The sequence below is a fragment of the Perognathus longimembris genome, chromosome 6, assembly GCF_023159225.1.
Source record: "Perognathus longimembris pacificus isolate PPM17 chromosome 6, ASM2315922v1, whole genome shotgun sequence".
NCBI classification, from domain to species: Eukaryota; Metazoa; Chordata; class Mammalia; order Rodentia; family Heteromyidae; genus Perognathus; species Perognathus longimembris.
Window position 1 is genome coordinate 86,349,283 of NC_063166.1, and position 23,726 is coordinate 86,373,008.

The 23,726-nt window shown below is 57.4% G+C and overlaps 2 protein-coding genes across 6 annotated transcripts in view; one reads left to right on the forward strand and one right to left on the reverse strand.

Annotated features, from left to right (window-relative positions):
* The window catches only part of Rtel1 (regulator of telomere elongation helicase 1), a 31,031-nt gene extending 15,312 nt beyond the window's left edge, over nt 1-15,719 (forward strand). The window contains exons 11-36 of the mRNA XM_048349750.1: nt 436-474; nt 544-622; nt 1,478-1,575; nt 1,851-1,906; nt 5,597-5,671; nt 5,796-5,877; nt 7,261-7,393; nt 7,513-7,626; nt 7,713-7,753; nt 7,938-8,023; nt 8,157-8,234; nt 8,546-8,623; nt 8,970-9,119; nt 9,212-9,327; nt 9,505-9,628; nt 9,763-9,910; nt 9,984-10,126; nt 10,808-10,903; nt 11,265-11,466; nt 12,469-12,609; nt 13,108-13,242; nt 13,393-13,614; nt 13,682-14,068; nt 14,269-14,400; nt 14,491-14,597; nt 14,703-15,719. Coding sequence (XP_048205707.1) covers nt 436-474; nt 544-622; nt 1,478-1,575; nt 1,851-1,906; nt 5,597-5,671; nt 5,796-5,877; nt 7,261-7,393; nt 7,513-7,626; nt 7,713-7,753; nt 7,938-8,023; nt 8,157-8,234; nt 8,546-8,623; nt 8,970-9,119; nt 9,212-9,327; nt 9,505-9,628; nt 9,763-9,910; nt 9,984-10,126; nt 10,808-10,903; nt 11,265-11,466; nt 12,469-12,609; nt 13,108-13,242; nt 13,393-13,614; nt 13,682-14,068; nt 14,269-14,400; nt 14,491-14,597; nt 14,703-14,783 — 3,143 coding nt within the window. The 3' untranslated portion in view covers nt 14,784-15,719. The remainder of the gene's footprint in view (nt 1-435; nt 475-543; nt 623-1,477; nt 1,576-1,850; nt 1,907-5,596; nt 5,672-5,795; nt 5,878-7,260; nt 7,394-7,512; nt 7,627-7,712; nt 7,754-7,937; nt 8,024-8,156; nt 8,235-8,545; nt 8,624-8,969; nt 9,120-9,211; nt 9,328-9,504; nt 9,629-9,762; nt 9,911-9,983; nt 10,127-10,807; nt 10,904-11,264; nt 11,467-12,468; nt 12,610-13,107; nt 13,243-13,392; nt 13,615-13,681; nt 14,069-14,268; nt 14,401-14,490; nt 14,598-14,702) is intronic.
* Arfrp1 (ADP ribosylation factor related protein 1) lies at nt 15,669-23,691 on the reverse strand. 5 transcript variants are annotated; one of them, XM_048349760.1, is made up of 8 exons: nt 23,574-23,691; nt 23,028-23,190; nt 22,700-22,787; nt 22,419-22,501; nt 18,658-18,739; nt 18,330-18,400; nt 17,353-17,453; nt 15,669-17,281 (listed from the first exon to the last, which is right to left on the reverse strand). In XM_048349760.1, the coding sequence occupies exons 2-8, from the start codon at nt 23,118-23,120 to the stop codon at nt 17,194-17,196; spliced, it is 606 nt and encodes a 201-aa protein (XP_048205717.1). In that variant the 5' UTR covers nt 23,121-23,190; nt 23,574-23,691; the 3' UTR covers nt 15,669-17,193. The 5 variants fall into 5 exon arrangements, 4 of the variants coding, with proteins under 4 accessions (XP_048205717.1, XP_048205718.1, XP_048205719.1 ...); XM_048349761.1 differs by having other exon boundaries at nt 23,028-23,126; nt 23,574-23,688; XM_048349762.1 differs by lacking the exon at nt 23,574-23,691 and adding an exon at nt 23,252-23,451 and having other exon boundaries at nt 23,028-23,126.
* Between the last annotated feature and the right edge of the window lie 35 nt (nt 23,692-23,726).

Genomic DNA, 23,726 nt, shown 5'->3' on the forward strand with positions numbered 1-23,726 from the left:
CTCATGACTCAATTCTCGCTTGTCATCTTTAGGAAGGAGAAGCAGTTTTGAGTATCACCCAATATATGTACATAAATATTTGTGCTTAGAGTCAGGCCTTTGTCAGTCTCCTTGTCGAGACTCAGTTGTCCCTCATGTTGGCTCCTCAGCCTTTCCCTGGCCTGTGTGTCCTACTGACAGCCACCTTGCTGTCCAGGCAGCAAGGCGCTTTCTACCCAAACTTGGCCTCCAGGAAGCATGGTTTCACTTGATGGTAGGGGATAGTTAACATCCTCAGTGTGGGCACTGCCTCGCTGATTGTTTCCAGCTAGTCGTTTTCTGGGCAGAGCCAGGAAGAGCATCATGGACATGGATATATACACACATGTTTTTTCCTTTTACATGTTCTTTCTTAAATGCTATAGAGCTGTGTCTGTTCTGCTTTCTCTCACATAGGACTCAGCATGGACCTAGAAGACATCGCTAAGCTGAAGAGTAAGTGTTGCCCTTGGTTTCCTCTTGAGGCTGGGTGGGTCCTGCCTCTGACATCCCTTTGTCCTGCAGTGATTCTGCTTCGCCTAGAGGGAGCCATCGATGCTGTCCAGCTGCCTGGTGATGACAGCGGTGTCACCAAGCCTGGGAGGTGAGGGACAGACTAACCCTATGACCTGCCGCTGGAGACAGGTCTACCTAGAGCTGGTAGACAGTGGACATTGGGCTCTCACTTCATGGAGATCTGGGTCTGACTGCCCAGTCCTGGGGCTTCTCCCAGCAACAGAGTCTTTTCAGCTTTTGAGGCCCAGGCAGGAGGAGTTGCCAGCTTTTATGTGGGCCTTGAGAATGTTGAAAGCAATGTTTTCAACCCTTTCCTCTGGCTGGGGTGACCTGCAGAGTTACCCAGCATGTTAAGGGCTCTAGGAGGCCTTAAAGATTCTGAGGCCTCCAAATTTATTTATTTAGCAACAGGGTTTACCACCTCTCATGAAGGCAGCTAAGGGATTGTAGCTAGGACGGAAGGGTAGCTGTCCTGGGCGCACACCCAGTGACTGCTGGGACCTGAGCAGCAGCGTGTGTTACGGAATCTTGAGCTGCTTCCCCTCTCCCTGGGCTGTCTGCTTCCCTCTGAGCTGTAACTTTCTCAGAGGCTCTCGGCTCTTTCTGGACAAGTAGCCGATGTACAGACTGCTAGCCTGGCTCCTCAGCTTTGCCTCCCCCAAATCCCCACAACCCCACCCCAGGCTTTCCTGTGGCTCCTACTGCCCCTCCCTTGTCTCTTGCCCAAGTTCTTAGGGACCCTGCCCAGAGCTACCACCCCAGGAGGTTTATCAGGACCTCCCCTCAGCCCCAGTGGGGGCCCCTCCTCATCCACGTGCCCAGTCTGCTCTTTGTTGTCCAGGTCTTGCTCCAGGGCCTGCTCTCCTCTCCTGTCTGGAGGCTTCTGAGGGCAGAGTCCTCTCACCTTAAGGGCTCAGCATTTGTCCTCTTTCCTCCTTGGCAGTTACATCTTTGAGCTGTTTGCTGAAGCCCAGATAACATTTCAGACCAAGGGCTGCATCCTGGACTCTCTGGACCAGATCATCCAGCACCTGGCAGGACGTGAGTCTGGGCCAGCCATGTGGGACACAGCCAGTCAGAGGCTCTGATGCACACAAAAGTGAGGCAGAGGCAGTCAACGCAGCTTGTGTGGTAGCCCTTCACTACCAGTGCTGGGAGCCTGCTACAATTCCTTCCTCATGAGCAGGAGTTTGGCCTACAGACTCCCGGGCTTCCCCAGTGAGAGGCAGAGCTTGGCAACCTGCTAGCTCCCTGTCACGCAGGACCCAGGGCTTCCCTTGCCCGTGGTTGGGTGTCAGCTCCTTGCTGTCCTACAGGTACTGGTGTGTTCACCAACACAGCTGGCCTGCAGAAACTTGTGGACATCATCCAGGTGGGAGCCCACTTTCACCTACTTGTGTCTCCTTTCCTGAGGGAAGTTGGTCGGGGCTTCAGGGACAGGACAGGGGTCCCACACGACTTGTCTGACTAGCCAACCCTTGTGCTTCTTCCCTCTTGCTTTGAATGCACATTAGGTCTTAGAGAGGCAAAGGATAGCTGGTCCAGCCATGCCAGCTGCTCAGTGGACAGACACAGCCAGGATAGAGAGTGGGGGCCAGGAGGTTGACCTAGGCCCTCAGGGTCAGGGAGGACATCCTTATCATGGACAGGCCCAGTGGCTCTCAAGCTCCAGAGATAAATGATTTCCTGAAGCCCCTAACAGAGGGGGCAGGGAGGGATACAGTACAGGTTGTGCCGCCCTGACAGGTACATGGGCTCCCTCCCTCTTCTATCAGTCTCCTTGCCCCTCAGTGTGCTGTTGGGTTACACCTCTCTCCCTTGCCACTGTGACATCCAGTTGTCTTCCACAGGCCCAGCTGAACCATTTCCTTAACTCCTTGGTGGTTGAGGCTGAGCCTGGTGTTGGGAAGCTCTGGGCATCATCTCCTGTGCCATCCTCCTAAGTCTTTAGTAGCATACTTTCAGGAATCTTGACCCAGGGGCTGTGGATCGTAGGAGAGACTAAGGCACAGGAAGCCCCACCACACACGGTACTGAAGGTGCTTATGCCTGTGCTGCAGCTCCAGGCTGCTTGAGCACCAGCTGTGTGACCCTCAGTAAGTGGTCACTGACACTGTGTGGGACTCCCGTTGTGGGGCAGAATGTTTACACTCAGCCTGTTTACAATGTTGGTGTGGCTGTCCTGTGTCCATGCTGATGGACATGAAACCTCCAGCCCAGGAGGCCAATGCTAGCTCTGTGTGAGAAGCCAGTAAAGGGGACACTTGGGCATGGACACAGACCTACCTCCTTCCTCATGGTTGGCCCTGTGGCAGGCAAAATCATACCCTCAGCCTTCTGCTCTCTAAAGGGGAGGAGTCAGGTCTGGAAGGACAGCATTGCTGCCATTTTATGGCACTTCAAGGTCTTGGCCAACTGTTCTCTCCTCCTGGTACTTGGAGGCACCGGGAGATCCTGACCCATGCATGTCTCAGCCATACTCACAAGACGGACTCGGCGGCTCCCGGGCCCAAAGAGAGGTGTGAGCAGGTACAGCCTCTCCGCCCGGGAGCCCAAACTCATCTGCCACAGTGCTTCGGAAGTTCCTCTGGTGTCCCGCTCTGCAGGTGCAGTGCTGGTCAGGACCTCTCTGCTATGGCCCCTCTGCTGGAGGACTTGTGACTAAAGAACTGCTCTTCTCCAGCTGCTTCCTGCACACCAGGAGGCGCTAGCGCTCCTCTGGAGACATGCGCTCCTCTGGAGACATGCGCTCCAGGCGCGGCATCCAGCTTAGTGCAGTTGGAAGTGCCAGCCAGGCTTTGTTAGGTCAGAGGGCCTCCCAGGCCAGAGCTGCTCACCCATTGTCAGGCGTGGGCATACGTGCAAGCATACAACCCCTTGTGTATTAGCACACGTGTGCACCAGCACTATTGGGTAAAGTTCTCCTCATCATGCCCCATCTGGCCTGAGTAGAGGTGCTGTTCTTAGTCATGCCCCATCCCACCTAGGTAGAGGTGGTGTTTTTAGTCCTGCCTGGGTGAAGGTTTGATTCTTAGTCACCTGGGTTGGTTGTTGGCTCCTTCCTTCATACCCTACAAAATTGGTAGAGACCCAGAGCTAGTTGATGATCCACCAGCCTGATGGGGAGTCGAGTTTCCAGTTTACAGATGTGTGTTGTGGACCCCTCAAGATACCTGGGGGTACTGGGAAACTTCCCATGGGGCCAGGGAGCCCTGCTTTTCCCTGAGGTGGGTGGTTAGTTGGATCTGTCCTGGGTGGAAGTCTCCCTAGACTGCCCCATGTGGCCCTGTGAGCCTCTTTTCCAGTGCCTATCAGTTTGCAGAAGACAGAGTTAGACTTAGAATGTGGCCAGGAGAGATGTGGGGGGAGGGGGCTGGCTGGGGAGAGGGCAGGCTAGGGATGGTTCCTCTAAAGCCAAGTGTGGAGCTACAGAGATGTTTGCTAGCACAGCGAGGCCCAGGTGCTGCTTGCAGTGTGCGCAGGGCCACTCTGCATGGCTAGCCACCACCCAGTGGTCACTAGCCAGGACTCTATGCCTAGGGATCCTACACAGATGGTGAGGGCCCCTCCTAACAACAGAGCCAAACACAAGCCAGGAGACCCCCTGGAACTATGTGGGAGCCCAGGGAGGGAAGGGAGGTCCTGACAGGAGTGTCATGTCACCACTGGGCCACCAAAAATTCACAAGTAGATAGCTTTGTGTCTGTCCCTACAGGCCAGCACTTTGCTAAAACGCAGAGCCTGTGTATGACTACCTTATGTCACTAATGGCATTGTTGTGTGCATACCCACACAGCCCACATGTGCACAAGGCTGCATTTGCATGCACGCGGGGGCGCGCACACATACAGGTCCACAGAAGACATGCCTTGCTGGCTAGGTAACAGCTCTCAAGTTGGGTGTGATCTTGGAGTTGAGCCTGATTTTCTGCTTGGTTCCCTGGGCTCTGTTGCCCCTGCACCTGGTACCTGTAGTATCTCTTGGTCACTTTCTTTTTTTTCTTTTTGCTGGTCCTGGGGCTTGAACTCAGGGCCTGGGTGCTGTCCCTGAGCCTCTTTGTGTTCAAGACTAACGCTTTACCACTGGAGCCACAGTGTCACTTCTGGCTTTTTTGAGTAGTGTATTGAAGATATCTGCCCGGGCTGGCTTTGAACCGTGAACCTCAGATTTCAGCCTCATGAGTAGCTAGGATCATAGGTGTGAGCCACCAGCACTTGGCTCTTGGTCACTTTGGTTTTGCGTTCTCTTTAGGTGGTGCCTGCTTGAACAGGTTGTCTGTTTCCAGTTTGTAGGGCTCCGAATCCTCTGTGTTGACCCCACTCTGTGCACATACCGTCCACTGACCTTTTCCATCTTTGTGGTAGACTCAGTTTTCCATGTTGTTAGAAGTTTTCTTAGGTAGACTCATTCTCCCCAGCCCATGCTGAGAGGCCTGGTTCCCTCTGGTTTCCAGAATGTTCTTGTGTGTAGGTTGTGGACCCGTCCTATTCCCTGGGCAGGGCAGCTGCACATTCTCATTTACTGAAGTTTTGGTAATTTCTGATACTGGCTAGAACAAATTCCTTCTTATTATTCCTTTAAACTTGTCCTTGAGGTTTACTGGAGTCAGGCTGACCGTGTTCTTTAGGAACCTGCCATGGTCTTGACTTGAACATTAAGTATCTGGATGAATGGGAGTCCCCACGAACCACAGAAGGCAAGGGCCAAGTCAGAGGAGGCTTGAGCTACTGTACTCCATGTATGCAGACAGCGTGCAGACCAGCAGTTTGTACAGATGCCTGCGGGTTGGTGGTGGTAGGGATTTGTGCACAGATAGTTTATGAAGACTAGTCAGCTTCTTCCACACCCTGCACACCTGTTTGTGGCCAGAGGACATGTTAGCCTAAGGAGAAGGGGCCGTTCTGCTTGGTCTGTGAATTCCCTGAGGGTCTGTCCATTCTGAGTATTGGGGGGACTCAGAAGAATGAAGTGACTTTAGGCTTCTGCTTGGTGGGCAAAGAAGACTCATTTGCCCTGTTCCATCATGAAGGGTTTTGTGCTTCTGTGCTTTCTTGCCTTTCAGATTGTATTCAGTGTGGACCCCTCCGAGGGCAGCCCTGGTTCTGTGGTGGGGCTGGGCGTCTCACAGTCCTATAAGGTGGGAGCCCTCGGGATGTGGCAGCGCTGGGGGGTCTCACGGGCCTGTAAGGTGGGAGCCCTCGGGACGTGGCTGGGCTGGGGAAGAGGAGCAGGCTCACATCACTTGTACGCTTGCCCTCCAGGTGCATATACACTGTAACACTGGCCACCGGAGGGCGGCACAGCGGTCAGACTCCTGGAGCACTGTCTCGTCCAGAAAGCCAGGTACGGGCCTGGGGTCACACGTTTCTGCCAGGTCTCAGTGCACATTCAGTGTCACTGTGCTTAGGGCCAGGCCCACCTGTGACCCCTCACTGTCCCTCTGAAAGCCAGAGATCTTAGAGGAGGCCCAAGGCACCATCACCTGCTCAGTCACCCAGTGGGCAGTGATAGGGCCGGGCCCCTGTGAGGCTCCCAGCTTGCCCAGCACATAGTCGCTGAAGCCAAGGCAGGTCAAACCCTGCTTGGAAAACCATGGCTTTCATCCTTCAGCCAGCCAGCACCAAGATTGTCCCTTCAGACCTTGCTGCACACTGCCACACTTGGCCACAGGTCCTGTGTGAGACTGAGCTTGTCCCTGGCAGCGAGCTCTGCCTGCAGTCTCCCGCTCTCACGCGCCTCCGGTTGCTGATCGGCGTCTTAGAGCCTGTGGGCCCACATGTCCCTGAGACTCTTCACACCCCTCGACTCCCTGGCGGGGTCTCCCTCCTGACAGCCATGCATTCAGTCCACCTTACATCTCCCATTCTCCATCAAGACCTTACCCTTGAGCTTGTGAATGCCCGCCCCCCTTGGGCTGCTGATTCCAGCTCAGAGGAGCCCCAGCAGAAGCAGCCACTTGGGCTTGTGTGCATGCTGTAGTTTAAGTCTGGCCTCGTAGGAAGAAAAGGACTGGTGTTGGGGCAAGGTCAACCAAGACCTAACGGGACGTATCCATTCTGAGGGAGGCTGATGATGTCCTCAGGTACCGAGGGGCCACTTAGAGTATGCTTCTGAAATCACATGACTTCTTAGAAACGCCCCTCCCTGGTAAAGTGCTTCTAGCAGATTAGCTCATTGAGGTGGACCGATGCCCACGAGAAAGCCCATTTCTCCCTGGGCAAGCCAGATTCCACTGCAGTGTGGAAGCCAGACAGCTTTGCCTTTCACGGGAAGTTTGACATCCCCACTGGTACCTGGTTTTCCCTCAGTGTCATTGAGAGTTGTCCTCCTAGTATTGTAGTTTCTGAAGCTTCCAGAGACTTGGTAAGGAGCTGACAGCAGCTTGTCGGCAGTGCTCTGGCACTGCTTGGACCTGGTCTTTCCTCAAAACCTGTCACCTATGGCTGCCCTGAGTCTGAAACCTCCTTCCTTCTTCTGCAGTCATGCTTAGAAAGTGGTGCTTTTAATGGTGTAGCTCTAAGACTAGTACCACACATCCTAGTTTCTGCAGAAGTTTGGAGCTAGGATATGCTGACCTCTCCGAGAGTGTACCCCAGAATCTGCCTGTGTCTGTTTCCTGTCCTCAGACTGCAAGTTGAGCTTAAGCCTTGGTCCTGGGTGGCTGTGGGTGGGGAGGGTGGCAGGCATCCGCCTCGCAGAGTTGTCCTCATGCCTCTTCTCCTGCAGGGAAGGTGCTGAGCTACTGGTGCTTCAGCCCTGGCCACAGCATGCGGGAGCTGGTCCACCAGGGGGTGCGCACCATTATCCTCACCAGTGGCACGCTGGCGCCGCTCTCCTCCTTTGCCTTGGAGATGCAAATGTATGGGTCCCCTCTGGCCACAGGCCTGGGCTAGGGTGGGGGCAGGGTTCCCTGGGGCCCAGGGCTCTGGGTGTTCCAAACCTCAGAGACCACCTACTGTTCCCTTTGCCTGTTCCTAGCCCCTTTCCAGTCTGCCTAGAGAACCTGCATGTCATCGACCGGCACCAGTTCTGGGTGGGGGTCGTTCCCAGAGGCCCTGATGGGGCCCAGCTCAGCTCTGCGTTTGATAAACGGTAGGGTGTCCTGGTTGTGGGTCTCACTGGTGTGAAGGGTGGCGCTGAGGTCCAGTCCTTGTGGCAGCCCTTCCTGGCCTTTGCAGGTTTTCCGAGGAGTGCCTGTCCTCTCTGGGAAAGGCCCTGGGTAAGTAAGTGCCTCTCCACACAGGATCCCCTGTCCTGAGAAGCCCTCACCCCCGCTCCTTCCCTTCCCACCTCATCCCATGGTATTTGAGAGCCCCACTGGGGGGCCACACACCCAGATCTCACTCCTGGGAACAAGTGGGAACTTTGAAGCCCAGCCTTGACTACAGCCATGGTGTGTGCAGGCAACATTGCTCGCGTGGTACCCCATGGACTCCTGGTCTTCTTCCCTTCCTACCCGGTCATGGAGAAGAGCCTGGAGTTCTGGAGGGTGCGTTCCCTCTGTGTGTCCCTGGGAGAGGGTATCCCTAAAATGGTCAATGGCCCACACTCGCACAGCCCCTGCCCACCCCTCCGACGGGTGGAGGGGCTGCTGTCTGCATCCTGGCTTCCTCCCCTCACAGGCCCAGGGCTTGGCCAAGAAGGTGGAGGCTCTGAAGCCTCTCTTTGTGGAGCCTAGGAGCAAAGGCAGCTTCTCGGAGGTCAGTGCCCAGCTGAGATCCTGCTTCCCACCCCCTTGAGGCCCCAAGCTGGCCACCATCTCTTACCAGGAGCTCAGGCACCTGCGCTTCCTTCCTGGCTGGGATGTGCTGCCTTTGAGTAAGCTTAAATGGTCTGGTGTGGGGAGCCTGGCCACTGCCCCCTGTTGGACCCCCAGGCTCTGGGATGCCCTGGGGAGGCTCAGCTAGGTGTGTGGGTCATGACACTAGAGTCTGGCTGAGACAATAGACTTGGGGGTCTCACATGAAGAGAATAGGCTGGGGCACAAGACTGCTGACGATTCTCTCTCTAGGTCATCAGTGCCTACTCCCAGCAAGTCGCCTCCCCTGGGTCTAATGGGGCCACCTTCCTTGCAGTGTGCCGGGGCAAGGTGAGGCCTCTGCTGTACGTCCTTCCCCACCTTGCTGCCTGTTTGTGGGGGCTGAGTTGAGGGGTGAGCAGGCATGTTCCTACCATTCCTTGGGCTCCATGTCCATCAAACATGGCCAGAGGTCCTGCTGGCACTGGGATCCACTGGAACCCATTCTTAGACCAAGGGTAGACGGGTCCTGAGCATGGCATTGGTCGTGAGGTTCCAGGAGTCATGGGCCTGGCAGGGGCCTGAGTCGGTTATCCACACCTGGGAGAGGTTCCTGTGGACGTTGGGGCGCGAATGGCCCCTGGGGGATGAGCCCCATGTTTGGAGGAGGCTAGTGGCTCCTTGGCCTGTTCTCTAGGCAAGTGAAGGGCTAGACTTCTCAGACATGAATGGTCGTGGTGTGATCGTCACGGGCCTTCCATACCCCCCTCGAATGGATCCCCGGGTGGTCCTCAAGATGCAGTTCCTGGATGAGATGAGGAGCCGCCAGAATGGGGCTGGAGAGCAGGTGAGACACCCTAGGGTTGGGCCTGGGGACACGGAGCTCTGGTGACCAACAGTTTCCACCAGCCCCCACGACATGCTCCCCTCGCCTTGTAGTTCCTCTCCGGGCAGGAATGGTACCGGCAGCAGGCGTCCAGGGCTGTGAACCAGGCCATTGGGCGGGTCATCCGACACCGCCATGACTATGGAGCAGTCTTCTTGTGTGACCACAGGTACATTTTGCCGTTTGAGGCCTTTTCTAGATCCTGAGCCCTCGCTGCATGAAGCCCCCAGTAGCCTGTCAGAGCCTGCTGGCAGGCACTGAATCTTTGCTGTTGGGACCTGTCCAGCAGAAGTGGCCCTGGGCTCTTGTGGCAGAGGACTCGGACTGATGGCCACATAACTTGCAGGTTTGCCTATGCTGATGCCCGAGCCCAGCTGCCCTCCTGGGTGCGCCCCTACATCAGAGTGTATGACAACTTTGGCCATGTGATCCGAGATGTGGCCCAGTTCTTCCGTGTTGCCCAGAAAACTGTGAGCTTCTAAATGCACACTGGCAGTGGCCATTCCCAAGGGCCCACGGAGGCGGGAGCGGGGGATGGGGGAAGGGAGGATCCTTTCAGTGAGGCACCACTGAGGCAGGCTGTGCCTGTCCTATGAATCTGCAGATGCCCACACCAGCCCCCCGGGCTTTGGCCCCGAGTGTGAGTACAGACATGTCTGTCAGGATGGCTACGTCGCCTGGGGCCTCCCTGCCTACCCGGAAAGCCACGAGCCTGGAAGTTCATGTTCCCAGCCTGAAGCGGAGGAGTGCAGGTATGTGGGGTGGGCATGGGGCCACGGCCCTCACTCCCTGCTGAGCTTCGCTGCCATGCTGCTGTTCCTGCAGGACCACCAGCCACCGGGGACCCTGAGAGCAGCCTATGTGTGGAATATGAGCGGGAGCCGGGACCTGTCCAGAGGAAGCCTGTGGGGCTGCTGGCCGCCTTGGAGGACAGCGAGCAGAGGGCTGGGGTGCCTGGGGAGGAGGAGGTAGGAGCAAAGAGAGGCATTTCTTAGCTCGGAGACGCCCTGGCTCCCAAAGCTGCCCATGTGACTTTTTCTACCTCCGCCCTGCTGTCCTTCCAGTCCCCTTCTGCCCATCTGACTCGTAAGCACCTTTTCCAACATGAGGCTGGTCATGTGGCTTCTAGACAGAGGTGCGCCCTGGTCCTCTGACAGCCCCCACTGTAGATCAACCTGGTACCATTCACTCATGCTCCAGCATTTCTTGCTACCTGCTCTGCCCAAAATTGGCCTTTATCCAGGCCTGGGCTGCAGGTGAGACCTGAGTTCCTTCTCCCCTGAGGCCTTAGCCCGAAAGCCCACAAATTGCTGAGCTTGTGTGGTGTCCTGTCCCTACTTTGTGCTTCTTGCTGGAGTGCATTCCTTTCTTGTCTCCATCCCTGCAGTGCAGGCCCCTGCAGTGAGCCCTAACCACGGACAGGTCTGCCTTTCCTGTGGCTGTTATCATGCTGCTGTCTGCAAGCCACAAGAGGCAGTGGCATGACAGGAAAGGGACTGAATTACAGCACTGCCTCCAGGGTTTGGGCAGGACGCCCTCCCCACAGGGCCTCTGTGTTGGCCACTCTCAGGTCCTAGAAACTGGAGGAATGTCACAGGTGCTCTGGACTCTCAGGGTTTGGGCTGTGATCACTGCTATGTTGTCCTCAGGCACTTGGGCACTCCACTCAAGCAGGAAGGTGTAAGAAGGGGTTGGCTGATGAACCGAGAGGAGGAAGGAAGAAGATCAAATTGGTCAGCCACCTGGTATGTGAGCCATTCTCCAGAATTGCTGGCTGTTTATACATGGTCTTGTCTGGAAGTCTGGCCCCTGATGCCTGGAGCCCCCAACTGGTGCCATCAGGAAGTGGGCTGGCTGCTGAGGGTCCTAAGCCTGCTGAGAGCTGGGTGGCACAGGGGTGAAGAGCTGCCTAGATTTTTCCCTTGGTTGCCCGGGATTCCGTGGGTCTCAGGCATATGAGAAGTGAGGTGGAGGCCGTTGAGAATGTCCCTTGCTTGTGAGTGACTGTCTTCAGCACTTACTTGACTCTAGTCACACCTGCAGTGGGGCAGAAGCACATGTGGGCTCTCCATAGGCCTCTCCTGACTGCCTTGGCCATGTGTTCAGCAGGAGGACCCTGCAGCTGCTACCCAGCTGGGCAGAGCCCAGCTGTTCATGGTGACTGTGAAGGAGGCACTGAGCCAAGCCAGCTTTGACACCTTTACCCAGGCCCTGCAGGACTATAAGGGCTCTGATGACCTTGAAGCCCTGATGGCCTGCCTTGGTTGCCTCTTTGCTGAAGACCCCAAGAAACATTGCCTACTCCAAGGTGCCCCAGCCTGCAGAAGTCATCTGTGGACACTGCCCACCAGGAGGGAAGGCGGGGAGGGGGCCTGCAGAAGTCAGCCATGGACACTGCCCACAGCTGGCCGGGAGGGAAGGTGGGGAGGAGGCCTGCAGAAGTCAGCCATGGACACTGCCCACAGCTGGCCAGGAGGGAAGGCAGGGAGAGGTCTGCAGCGGTCAGGTGTGGACACTGCCCACAGCTGGCCGGGAGGGAAGGCAGGGAAGTCTGCAGCGGTCAGGTGTGGACACTGCCCACAACTGGCCGGGAGGGAAGGCGGGGAGGAGGCCTGCAGAAGTCAGGTGTGGACACTGCCCACAACTGGCCGGGAGGGAAGGCGGGGAGGAGGCCTGCAGAGGTCAGCCGTGGACACTGCCCACCGGGAGGGAAGGCGGGGAGGAGGCCTGCAGAGGTCAGCCGTGGACACTGCCCACCGGGAGGGAAGGCGGGGAGGAGGCCTGCAGAGGTCAGCCGTGGACACTGCCCACAGCTGGCCGGGAGGGAAGGCGGGAGGAGGCCTGCAGAGGTCAGCCGTGGACACTGCCCACCGGGAGGGAAGGCGGGGAGGAGGCCTGCAGAGGTCAGCCGTGGACACTGCCCACCGGGAGGGAAGGCGGGGAGGAGGCCTGCAGAGGTCAGCCGTGGACACTGCCCACAGCTGGCCGGGAGGGAAGGCGGGGAGGAGGCCTGCAGAGGTCAGGTGGACACTGCCCACAGCTGGCCGGGAAGGAAGGCAGGGAGGAGGCTGCAGAGGTCAGGTGTGACACTGCCCACAGCTGGCTGGAAGGAAGGCGGGGAGGAGGCCTGCAGAGGTCAGCCATGATGGACACTGCCCGCAGCTGGCCAGGAGGGAAGGCGGGGAGGAGGCCTGCAGAGGTCAGCGTGGACACTGGCTGGTGGAGGCTCTCGGTCTTCCCTGCCTCAGGGGGCTTGGTGAGTAGCCTACGGTCCCCACAGCCTCCATGCTCAGACATCTCCTCCCCATAGGCTTCTACCAGTTTGTGCGACCCCACCATAAACGTCAGTTTGAGGACATGTGCTCCCAGCTAACAGGCCAAGCCTGCAGCCACTGGCCAGAGCCCAGCCTTCCCCGAGGGCAACAAGCACAGCCAGCCCTAGACTACATGGGTAAATGGGGACTCTTAGTCTTAGGCCTGAGATTGGAGGCGGCAGGGGGCATCCTTGGACTCTTGATTGGCCTCTCAGCTCCTGCATGGGGCTGACAGTGCTGCCATAAAGCTGCACCACTCACGGGGCATAGCCCTGGGCCCAGGCCTCCCTGTATTCAGAGTCCTGTCTATCTGTATCCTTGACACAAGCTACCTCCCTGCTCTTTGCCCCTCTCTGAACAGCTGAGCACCCTTCAGAGGGTGGCACCTGCCCCACACTTGTTCTTAGAGAGGCCCCAGAGGACCAGGGAGAACGTCCCTCTGACCTCGTAGGACTGCGGCTTCCCTGCTGTCCTGGCTCTCCCAGCAGGATTGGCAGCCCCGAGTGGCATATGGAGCCTCAGCTTCCACATGCCTTTCCCTCACTGTGTGTGTCATGGTCCTGTTCTGCTCTGAGGAGGAGGGGAGGCTTGGTCTTTCTTGTCATCTCTGACTCCCTCCCTGGGAACCATTCCAGGCCCTCGAGAGTCTATTTCTTCGGGAAAGAGAAAAGCTGAGTCTAAGCTGACCCTGTCCAAGAATGTACAGCTGGACCCTGGGGAACATCTGAACCAAGGCTTGCCCCACTTATCCACTAGGCCGCCCGCCACAGGTACTAAGTCCCAAGTGGGGCTTGGAAGAGGTTCACATTTCTTTGCCCTGATAGTGGGTGGCTTCAAACTAGAGCTGTTCTCCCAGGGCACGGGGAAGGGGTGGTGGGAACTCTGGACCCCCGAGCCCCCAGTGCCACCTCTGCTACCAGGAAACCCTGGCAGATGTCCACAAGTGGAATCTGGAGTGAAGCCAGGCCAGCTTGCTGTGAGCACCTACCTAGCGGATGTACACAAGGCCTTGGGATCTGAAGGCCGCAGGCAGCTCCTGGCAGCACTGAGGGCATACAAACAGGATGATGACCTGGACAGGGTGCTAGCTGTACTGGCTGCGCTAACCACAGCAAGGCCTGAGGACTTCCCCCTGCTGCAGAGTAAGTGGTCCCAGGTGGGCAGGGGTGTTGTGGGAGTCAGAGCCTGAGCATAGCTTCTTTCCCATAGGATTCAGCATGTTTGTGCGTCCCCACCACAAGCTGCGGTTCCTAAAGACCTGCTCAGACCTGATGGGTCCTCCCGCCTCCGGCACAGGCCTGGCAGGGCCTCCAGACCCTTCAACCACCAGCATTAGCATGGTGGCAGGGCCCCCGGATCCTCCGGGTCCTCCCGCCTCCAGCACAGTTAGCCCAGCAGAGCCTCGGGATCCTCTGACCACCAGCACAAGCCCCATGGCAGGGCCTCTGGATCCTCCGACCACCAGCAAAAGCCTGATGGCGGGGCCTCCTCCAGGTCCTTCCACCTCCGGCACAGACACGGCAGGGCCTCTGGATCCTCTGACCACCACCACTAGCATGATGGGGCCTCCTCCGGGTCCTCCCATTGCCTGCACAGGTACAGCAGGGCCTCCGAATTCTTCCACCACCAGCACAGGCATGGTGGGGCCCTCAGGTTCTCAGCACGAGAGCCCAAGCATGCCTCGTGAATTCATACATGGGTCTGCTGAACCAGGTCCGTCCACCCGTCATTACCCTGAGCCACTCTGGGTGTAGCAGGGTAAGAGTACAAGGTCATCCTTGCACTTCTGTTTTCAGGCACTCCACGGGAGAAAGCTGGAAAGACTCAGAGCAAGATTTTGTCCTTCCTTAGACAGAACCCAGCTGGGAATGTGGAGACTAAGGGCACCGCTCCAGAGCTTCCCCACCAGCTTGGGAGGCCTGCGTGGGGTAAGCTGCAGGAGGGCTGCGGTGGCCGGGGGTGGAGTGGGGTGGCTCTGTGAAGCTGAAGCTAAAGCCAGCTCACACGGCCCCTTGCAGCAGCATCCTTTGTGTGCCCTGGCTGTGGGACAAAGGGGACAGTGCTCTTCCAGTGCCCCTCCTGCAACTTCCATCAGTGCCGGGCCTGCTGGCAGCAGCACATGAAGGTTGGCCCCTGCTGGGTGTCCCCTCGGGGTGGGCCACCGGCAGGGGGTCAGGTCTTTAGCCAGGTTCGTGTCCAGGAGCACATGGCAGTCTGGGTATCTCCACAGGCTTCTAGGACATGCCCCGCCTGCCACGCTGCCACACGGAAGCAGAGCATCTCTCAGGTCTTCTGGCTGGAGCCCCAGTGAGGGCTTATGACAGCCCTCAGGACGGACAGGGTTGGACACTGGACAGCCCTCTCAGTTCCCCAAACTGGGAGGTCAGCCTGGACGGCGTAGGCAGCGTGCCTGGCTCAGTTCCAGGACAAGCTAATAAACGTCTGGACTCCAGCAAGGACCATGAATGCAGGACGAGCTGGGCCAATTGCCACTGGCAGTGCCCACCTCATGGCATGATGGAGACAGAAGAGGGTCTTGGGTGCAGCCGGTCTCCCCTAGGTGCCTATGTGCAGCAGCCGTGTAGTGAGGATCCTCAGTGTGCACCCCGTATCCACAGACTGCTACGCAGTTCTGCAACTACCTGCAGCACTGCTGCAACAACAGCATCAGCCAGCAGACGAGCAGTGCCAGTCCTACCATAATTGCTCTGCCCTGGGCTTGGCCCTCAATGTGCCTGGCTCCTCCCACCATGCCCTGTGCCCCAACTGCTCCAGATTCCCATTGGGTTCCGGAAGGCTGAGTGAGCCTGCATCAGGGTGGATGGCTCAGTCCTGTCTCACTCCGCCCCAGTGCCTTTGTACTAGACGTTCTGGCAGGGAGTATCCATGAGGACATTCCAGAAGCTCATGTTTCCTCCACTTTCACTGTGTCCAGTATTTGTACTTCGATCACTTTGTTGCATTGAGATTCCTCTTGGTCTGTGAACGCAGTGACCTGTTCACCCCATCCTAACTTTCCAGGAGGAATGGATAAGTGTAAACTTGTGGTCATTGACCTCGAGAGGTTGTGGGCCTGCAGGCCTTGTTGCTTCAGCGGTGGCAGCAGCACCAGGAGCTTTCAGAGGTGTGCTGCTGATCTGCCCACTCCAGGCACACTGCCTTTTATTCTACATTCCTAGCCCAAGTGAGCATGGTCCAAGCTGCACCAAAGGAAGATTTATTTTATAAAGCCATTTTGTAAAAACCAGCTGTTTTCAAGTTCTGTGCCTGCCCCAAGACCAGTAGGGGACCCCTGGGCCCATGTGACCACCATCATGGCCCTTGCTCCTTGCCCACTGTGGCATGCCACAAGGTCACTCTAGAACTTGTCTCCCTAAGAGGTTGGCAGTGTCAAGTCAGGGTGTGCTGTCTGGTTCAGTACCCTGGAGTCACTGCTGGACAATCTCCTGTAGTGCCTATCTTGTCCCACCCACTCCCAGGGGATTCCCAACCAGGCCTAGAGCAGCCCAGTGCCTCCTGAGAACCAGGGCTAAGGCCTCTACCACCTTCAGTGACCTGAGGCACTGGCCCTGCCACCTTCCACTCACAGTGGGTGGCTCTTTCCTGAGGCTGAAGCCTAGTCTCTCCTACAAGCTGTGTCTGCCCTCCCGGAGAGTCACAGCTAGATAAGCCCAATCCCTGTCCTTCTCAGTCCCCCCTCCAAGGAGCAGCCTGGTATAACCTGACCTTGGACAAGGAGTCACTTGATCTCTAGGTTGTGGCCAGAACATGGACCCAAAGCTGCCTAGGGGGCCCCTGTGATTACCAGCCCACCAGCTGCCTTGAGGCTCTAGAAGGTGGCTTCCAGCCTGTGGACTGTCTGGAGGACTAGAAGCCAGCCAGGCAGTCCATACAGGTAGTCACAGGGGCAAGGTCAGAGCCTGTGAGTGGAGGGCTCCCACCCTGTTCAGAGCACTTCCCCACACTGTAGCTGGGGTGTAGACCCATGAACCAGCAGAGCGGTGTAAGAACCATGTGGAGGAGAAAAGGCAATGCTCACGCAGCACAGCGACCCTCTCCTCTGGAGATCAAAGCATGGTGAGGGGCCAGGGAAGAAGGCTCAAGAATCCTATCCCAAGGCTGCTTCAGAGCCCATGGGAGAGCCAGGCCTGGTGGGCCACAGCTAAAACCCCAAACCTGGTATGCCACAATTGTAACCCCAGCACTCAGGAGGCGGAGACAGGAGGACTATGATTTTGAGGCCAGTCTGGGGTATACCACTCACTAGATGACTCAACAAAACTTCAGGGGGCCCTGCTCCCCTCTGTGAATGTGGGCCATCAGTGCTGGCCAGAGCAACTGCCAGAGCCAACCCCAGCTTTCCACCAGTTCCCCTCGAGCCTCCCTTGGAAAAGTCTTAAGGCCTGTCCAGACAAGGATGCCCTTCCCCCCCCCCCCCCACCTAATACCTGGCCTTGAGAGGGCCCGAGGCCCTACAGAGCACCAGGTGGTGCCCAGGGTCTGTGTGGCGGAGCCAGACTGGCCCAGGTGCCCCACGCCCCTCAGCAAAACCCTCTGGATGCCTACACTTTTCCAGTCACAGAAAGAAGTTTGTCTTAGAGAGAAAATGAAGCAAGTAAAAGAACCAAAAATCAAAGCAAGCCCAGTCCCCAGGATCCGTGATGCAGGAGCCACAGGGGCTCCTCGGGCACTCGACACACCATGAGGACACGCCGGCCATGCTACGTGATGTCCCTCTGCCGCGGCGGCCGGTGCACGTTCCGCACGACGCACTTCACAATCCACTCGATGCCCTCACGCACTCCTTTGCTGCGGAGACAGGGGCATGAGGTGGGTGGCCGGGGCCCTGGGGACCCTGTGGGGCAAGGCCCCCAACTCACCCTGTGAGGGCGGAGCAGGCCTGGGTCAGGCAGTCTCTCCGGCCAATCTTGCAGGTACAGTCACTGAAGGCAGTCTTGATGTCAGGTATGGAGAGGCAAGTCTGGCGGGGGAGGGGAGGTCCTGAGGACCAGCCTCAGGGCCTGGCCTCCTCCCACCTGCTCCCATGGGCTCCCAGGAGAGAGAGCCTTTCTCCCCAGGGAACCAAGGATCCAGTGCCCTCACATGGAGGCCAGTGTCAGGATAGCCAGAGTCTGCCCATGAGTGGTAGTGCCCAGAGGACTTATTCACAGGTAGCTCCAAAGAAAGGCTACAGTCCACCCCAGGGCAGCCCCAGGCAACACCAAGCTCTGAGGAAGAGACATGAACATCAAAGACCACGAGGCTTCTTTGCTCTCCTTTTCCTTGATGGACATTGCTGGACTCCTTTGCCCCAAACTAGAGGCTCCTCTGTTAGGAGCTTAAGACCTAAAGGGGCAGGGATAGTGGGAAGGGCTGCAGAAGTGAGGGGGACAGGCCACGGAGGACAGGGACGTGGACACAGGGTCTCCCTCTAAGCACTGGCAGCCACTAAACTTCTGCACAGAAGGCAGGACTACACAGCCAGTCCAAGGCAGCTTCCCTCTCAGAGCCTCAGGTTCAGAGCTGGCACAGAGGCTGGTTCCAAGGGCGGCTGGGCCAGGCTGGGCCAGGGTTCTCACTGAGCCGAGCTCAGCGTTCAGCTAGGTCCTCCCATCCTGAGCCCCAGCTCTCCGGATAGGACACACCTGCCCTCCAGTGGAGAGAAAGTGCCCAGTGGAAAGCAGCACCTGCATTTTTTGAACCTCCAGGGAGACAGGCGGAGATCAGGAGCTAGAGGCCCTGAAGGGTTGGGGCAGGAGGGGCACTAAGAAGAGCTCTGCACCAGGGGCAGACATGGGGCTCACACTCATCACCTGCAACTTCTGGCTCTGGAGAAGCCATGCGGAGATGGGCTTACCTCCACATCCTGCTTGTTGGCCAGAACCAGGAGGGGGACACCGTCCAGCGCCTCACTCGAAACCACCTTCTCTGGGGAGAACAAGAAAGGTGGCATGTGGCACTCTGCCTCTCACTGGGGACCTTGCCGGAGGGCCCACAGGCATGGATAACAGAAACAATATTCCTACCCCCATCCCTTCACACAGCAAGCAGCCTGAGCAACATGCCTGGCAAGGGCACGGGGATGGGCAGGTGCTGAAACAGCCTTCCTCAAGGCCAGGTCCCTCTCCCCATGGAAACCCAGTTGTGGTGACTTGGTTCTCTGGGAGCAACAGGGTGACACTCACCAAAGGCCTGCTTGGACTCAGAGAGTCTCTCCTCATCAGTGGAGTCGATGACGTAGATGACACCATGGCACTCTGCATAGTACTGGGAGGAAGCATTTGAAGCTGGGGACCAGAGTCGCCCCTGCCAAGGACCAATTCGGCTATGCACTGTGTCACAGCCACCCGGAGGAAGGGTGGAGTTCTACCCACTGCTTGGGACAGCCAGGGGACAGAAAGAGCCCCCAGAAGAAGTGCTGCTTGAGGGCCTTCTGGGACAGGAGACCCAGGCATGCCATCCAGTCACTCAAGGAAAGACTTGCTGACCCTGGAGGAGCGGTCGACCTCCCAGTGCCCACTGCCACTTTTAAGAACTTGCCTGCAGCCCTGGCCTGGTGGTGGTGAGAAAGAAAAAAGCAGGGTTGGGAGTGAAGGAGCCCAGGCCACAGCCAGGAGGGGTCTGAAACAGAGGTTAACACTGCCCACAACTGCCCTGCCCTGCCAGGACAGAGCTGGCGCTGCCGAGCTCAGACCTCTGCAGATTGGATGTGGCCAGTCTTAAACTTACCAACAAGAGCGAGCAGTGGGCAGAGCTGCTGAGGCAGGACAGATAGGCAAAGCGAGCATGGGAGGTGCAGGCCCACCTGCCGATGCAATCTGAGCCATAGGCATGTCTACCCAAGTGAAGACCCACAGCCACGCAGAGCAGAAAACAGACAATACACACTTGTCACTTTGCCTCAGAACTTGGCACTGACTGGCGTAAGGATGTGCTTGCTGCTGGAAGGCCATAACAAGCTAGAGAGAGGTCTTGTGAAGCTCTGAGCGTGGGCCCTTGGGACTCTAGTTAGAAAGACTTCCTGTGTCCCTGTGCACCCCGCCCCCATCCTTCTCATGGAATAGGAGGCCAGTGCCAGGTGACTCCCACAGGGATCTGCAGCAGGACACACACGGGGCTGCTCCAGCAGACAAGCATAACACAGGGGCTGCCACAAGAAAGCTGGGCAGTGGGCTGCCTCTTGCTACGAACACATGAGAGCTGGCAAGTTCTACTGTGGACATCTCCATGGTGGAAGGACTGGAAGGCTTCCAGTGAGAATCAGCCCAGTCGTGCCTGCCGCTCCCAAGCAAGGTGGCAATGTCATGGGCAACAGAGCCTGAGACCAAGCACAAGCAGAGTAGTCTTGTAGTGAGATGAGGTGCTACTCAATAGAGGGCTAACACCTGTGGCCACATGGGAGCACCTGAAAGACCAGAAGCTCCCGCCTGGCCCTGCTTGCACAAGAAGCCATGGTCTGAGATGGACACCTGCACAGACCTAAGGATGGCAGCGTGTGCCAGGTCATCACAAGAGTAGCAAGAGAGTGCCCGAGCTGGGTGAAATGAAGGCTTCCGCCCCTACGTCCAGTCCACCAGGACCTCTGCTGGATGAAATGCTTGACTACCCAATGCAGTGGCATAGAGCTTGACCATGGAGAGTGGAGGTCATGGTCGCAGAGCATGGCATTGAAGACAGGCTCCCCTCACTCAAGGCCAATGTCACCACTGCTAGGCACCCAGCCTGACAGCAGTAACATGGCCGGGCACCAGGAAATCAGAGGAACCCTAGATGGAAGCTTGTTTCTCTGGCAGCACTGGGGGCTCCCCAGATATAAGAAGCCAGTCACATCAGCCCCAGAAACGCGTGACACAAGAGGACCGCCAACAGGCTGCCAGTGTGGCATGGCCCCCCACGTGGCGCCTCACACTGTGTTGGGTCAGCTGCAGTGTGCACAGGTAGGCCGCCCTGTGTAGTTCTACACCAGGACACAGCCAACGTTCCCCACTAGAGACGTTGCTAGGCACCGGGCTCTGGCAGGCACAGCATCCAGGAACAGAGTGGGCATGGAGGCTCCCCCTTTTTCCTCCCAATGATGAGAGTGGGCCCTTGCTGCCTTTCCCTGCAGGGTTGGGAGTCCAGAGTCATGGAGTTAAACCATGGCTGTTTATGTCCAGTGACAACTCCTCCAAGTTCAAGAGTGAAAAGCAGGTGACTCAGCCACTTGCAGAAGGGCTCAGGCACCAGAAAGTAACACCCCAGCAAGAGAGAGCAACAGATGGATGCAGCCAAACAACCAGCTGCCAAGATGGCTAGTGGCCCTCGCCCAACCACTGTCCATCTCTTCTGAGGAGGGGCTCCTTCCCTAGCAGTGCACCAAGAAGCCATGGGTGACTACACAGAAGTGGGCAGGGCTCGCAGTGGTGGCCTCACCTTGGCTCCTGCAGGCTATCCACTTTGGCTGCCAAAAGCATCTTGTGAGGTCACAGCTGCCCATGCCGGTGACCCCATGGCATGACAGTATAGAGTCCTGGCTAGCTCTGAAGATGGGACAGCTGTGACTATGACTCTCCCCCAGGGCCACAATGCACGGACTCTACTGGGCGAGCTGACCTTTCCCTCTGTCATGTTGTATGTATGTCCTCCCTCTTGCTTTCTGAGTGCTGACTCCAGTACCCACTCTATGCCCAGTCCAGCTTAGGTTCAGACCCCAAGCCTCCAGCTTGTGACAAGAACATCACTGGGTGATTCCCCATTGCACCTAGCACTTGGGCAAACAGGCCCTGACTTGGCTTGTCCTCTGTCCAATTTGGGTGGGTGGTCTCAGAAGGCAGACATATAGTGGGATTTCTGCCTGCAGGACAGATGCCATGCTCTTGGCTGGAACTCAAGCAGAAGGGAACTCTTGGCAGAGCTCAGGAAAAAGCGGACTAAGGAGCAAGTACCAGTGGCTCACACCTGTGATCCTAATTACTCGGGAGGCAGAGATCTGAGGATCCTGGTTTGAAGCCAGCCCCAGGCAGGAAAGTCTGTGAGACTCTTCTCTCCAGTAAACTACCAAAAAAAGTCAGAAGTAGAGCTGTGGCTAAAGTGGTAAGGCACTAACTAGCCTTGAGCAAAAGAAGCTTAGGAACAGTGCCCAAGCTGAGTTCAAACCCTAGGATCAGCACCAAAAAAAAGGGGTGGGGGGTCGGGGAACCAAGGTTAAAATCAGTTTCTGGGCCCTCACTCCTCATTAGAACAGTATTAAGTAAGCATCTGAGTAGGTGAGGCATCTATGCTGCAGGACTAGAAAGCCCCAAACCCAAGGTGCCAATATATAGGGCAGGAGTTCCTTGTGGGAGGAGCTGGACCGGCCCTGTTCAGGGGTGAATCCCACGCCTGGCACAGGCTAAGCTGCAGATGCCACAATGGGGGTTTGAGGCACCACACTGATATCTCAGAAATGCCCAAAATCTATATTAAGAGGAAAGCTGCCAGCCAGGCATTGGTGGCTCATGCCTATAATCCTAGCTACTCAGAAGGCTGAGGTCTGAGGATCCAATTTCGAAGCCAGCCCAGCAGGAAACTCGAAGATACTCTTTCTTATCTTCAATTAACCAGCATAAAGGAAGAAGCAGAGCTGTAGCTCAAGAGGTACAGTACACACAAAAAGGTAAGAGAGGGCTGGGAATGTGGCTTAGCGGTAGAGTGCTTGCCTTGCACACATGAAGCCCTGGGTTCGATTCCTTAGCACCACATAAACAGAAAAAGCCAGACGTGTCACTGTAGCTCAAGTGGTAGCGTGCTAGCCTTGAGCAAAAAGAAGCCAGGGACAGTGCTCAGGCCCTGAGTCCAAGCCCCAGGACTGGCAAAAACAAACAAACAAAACCCTCATGAATAAAGTGGGTAATGGTGGCTCCCAGGGAGAAAGAGCAAGGAAGACCATTCAGAGGAGTAGCAAAGGGGCCGGCGTCATATGTCTTACCTTGTCCCACAAAGACTGCAGCTCTTCCTGTCCCCCTAAATCCCAGAACATAAGGCGAGCTTTTCCCACATCCACAGTGCCAACTAGGGAGAGGAGAGAAGGGGCTAGTTCACAACCTTGATCCTTGCACATCAAGGCCCAGCTGTCCTGGGGACAGAGTAGACCACTTTGGTGACACTATCAGGGGCTTGAACAGAGGCTTTACAAGGCTCTGGCCACTGGCTAGGTGGGCCGTGGGAAGCATCCTCCCTCTAAGTCCACACCCTAAAATGCCCCCTTACTGTTTAGACCCACGGTGGTGGTGATTTTGGAGAGACTCATCCCCTTGTAGTTCTTGTTAAACCGGGTTTTTGACTGCTCCAAGAAGGTCTAAGGAAAGAAAGAGGTAGACAGACCGTGGCTTGGGTAGTTTTCTAGGTACTTTCCTAACTATCCCTTTTGGGGCCTATTCCCTAAATAAAAGGAAAAATAAAGAAGAGCAACGGGTTCAAGAGGCTGGTGGTGCCCATGCTGTGGACGAAGTTCTGATTCCATCTGGGTGATAGATAAACTAGCCCACATAAAACCAAACAGACCGGGAGGGGAGCTGGCAAGAGACAGGACACTTACCGTCTTCCCGGCATTGTCCAGGCCCAAGATCAGGATGCAGTACTCATCCTTCTGGAACATGTACTTGTACAGCCCCGACAGCAGTGTGTACATCCTGCCCTGGGGGCCCCAAGAGCTGTCACGCGCGTGCCTCCTCTCCCGCACAGGCCTCCCGACCGCTTCCCTCGGTGGGGCCGTCGGCCGGCTCGACCACCTGCCCCCGTTGGCCCGGCCTCCTGGCTCACCGTCGGTTCCCAGTGGGTCCGGCCGACCTTTCAGAAGTCTAGGTCCTGCTCTGAAATCCTGCTGCGGCCACCCTCGTTCCCGACCTCGGCTCCCCCTTCCCCAACCGCATCCCTGACTCTCCGTCCCGGCTGGGTCCAGTGGAGCCCCCTGCTGGACCTTGGGGCCAGCGAGGCCCGGGCCGCCGACAGGCCGGACGGCCCTGGAGTCGGCCGCCCCCAGGACCCCCGCGGCCGCCGGCCTCGGCCGGGCCGCCGGAGGCCGGCACCCCCGGCACCCCGCCGCCCCCGGACTCGAGCCCCGCGCGGGTCCCCCGAGGCCCACCTGCCCGCCCTCAGCTCCGCGAGCCGCAGCCGCCGACCCCGCGCCGACCCCGCGCGGCGCTCGACGGGACGCGGGCCGGCGGCAGGGGCAGGGCCGAGCCCCGTATCCCAGCGGCCCCCGCGCGCAGGCACTTCCGCCGCCGCGGCGGACGCG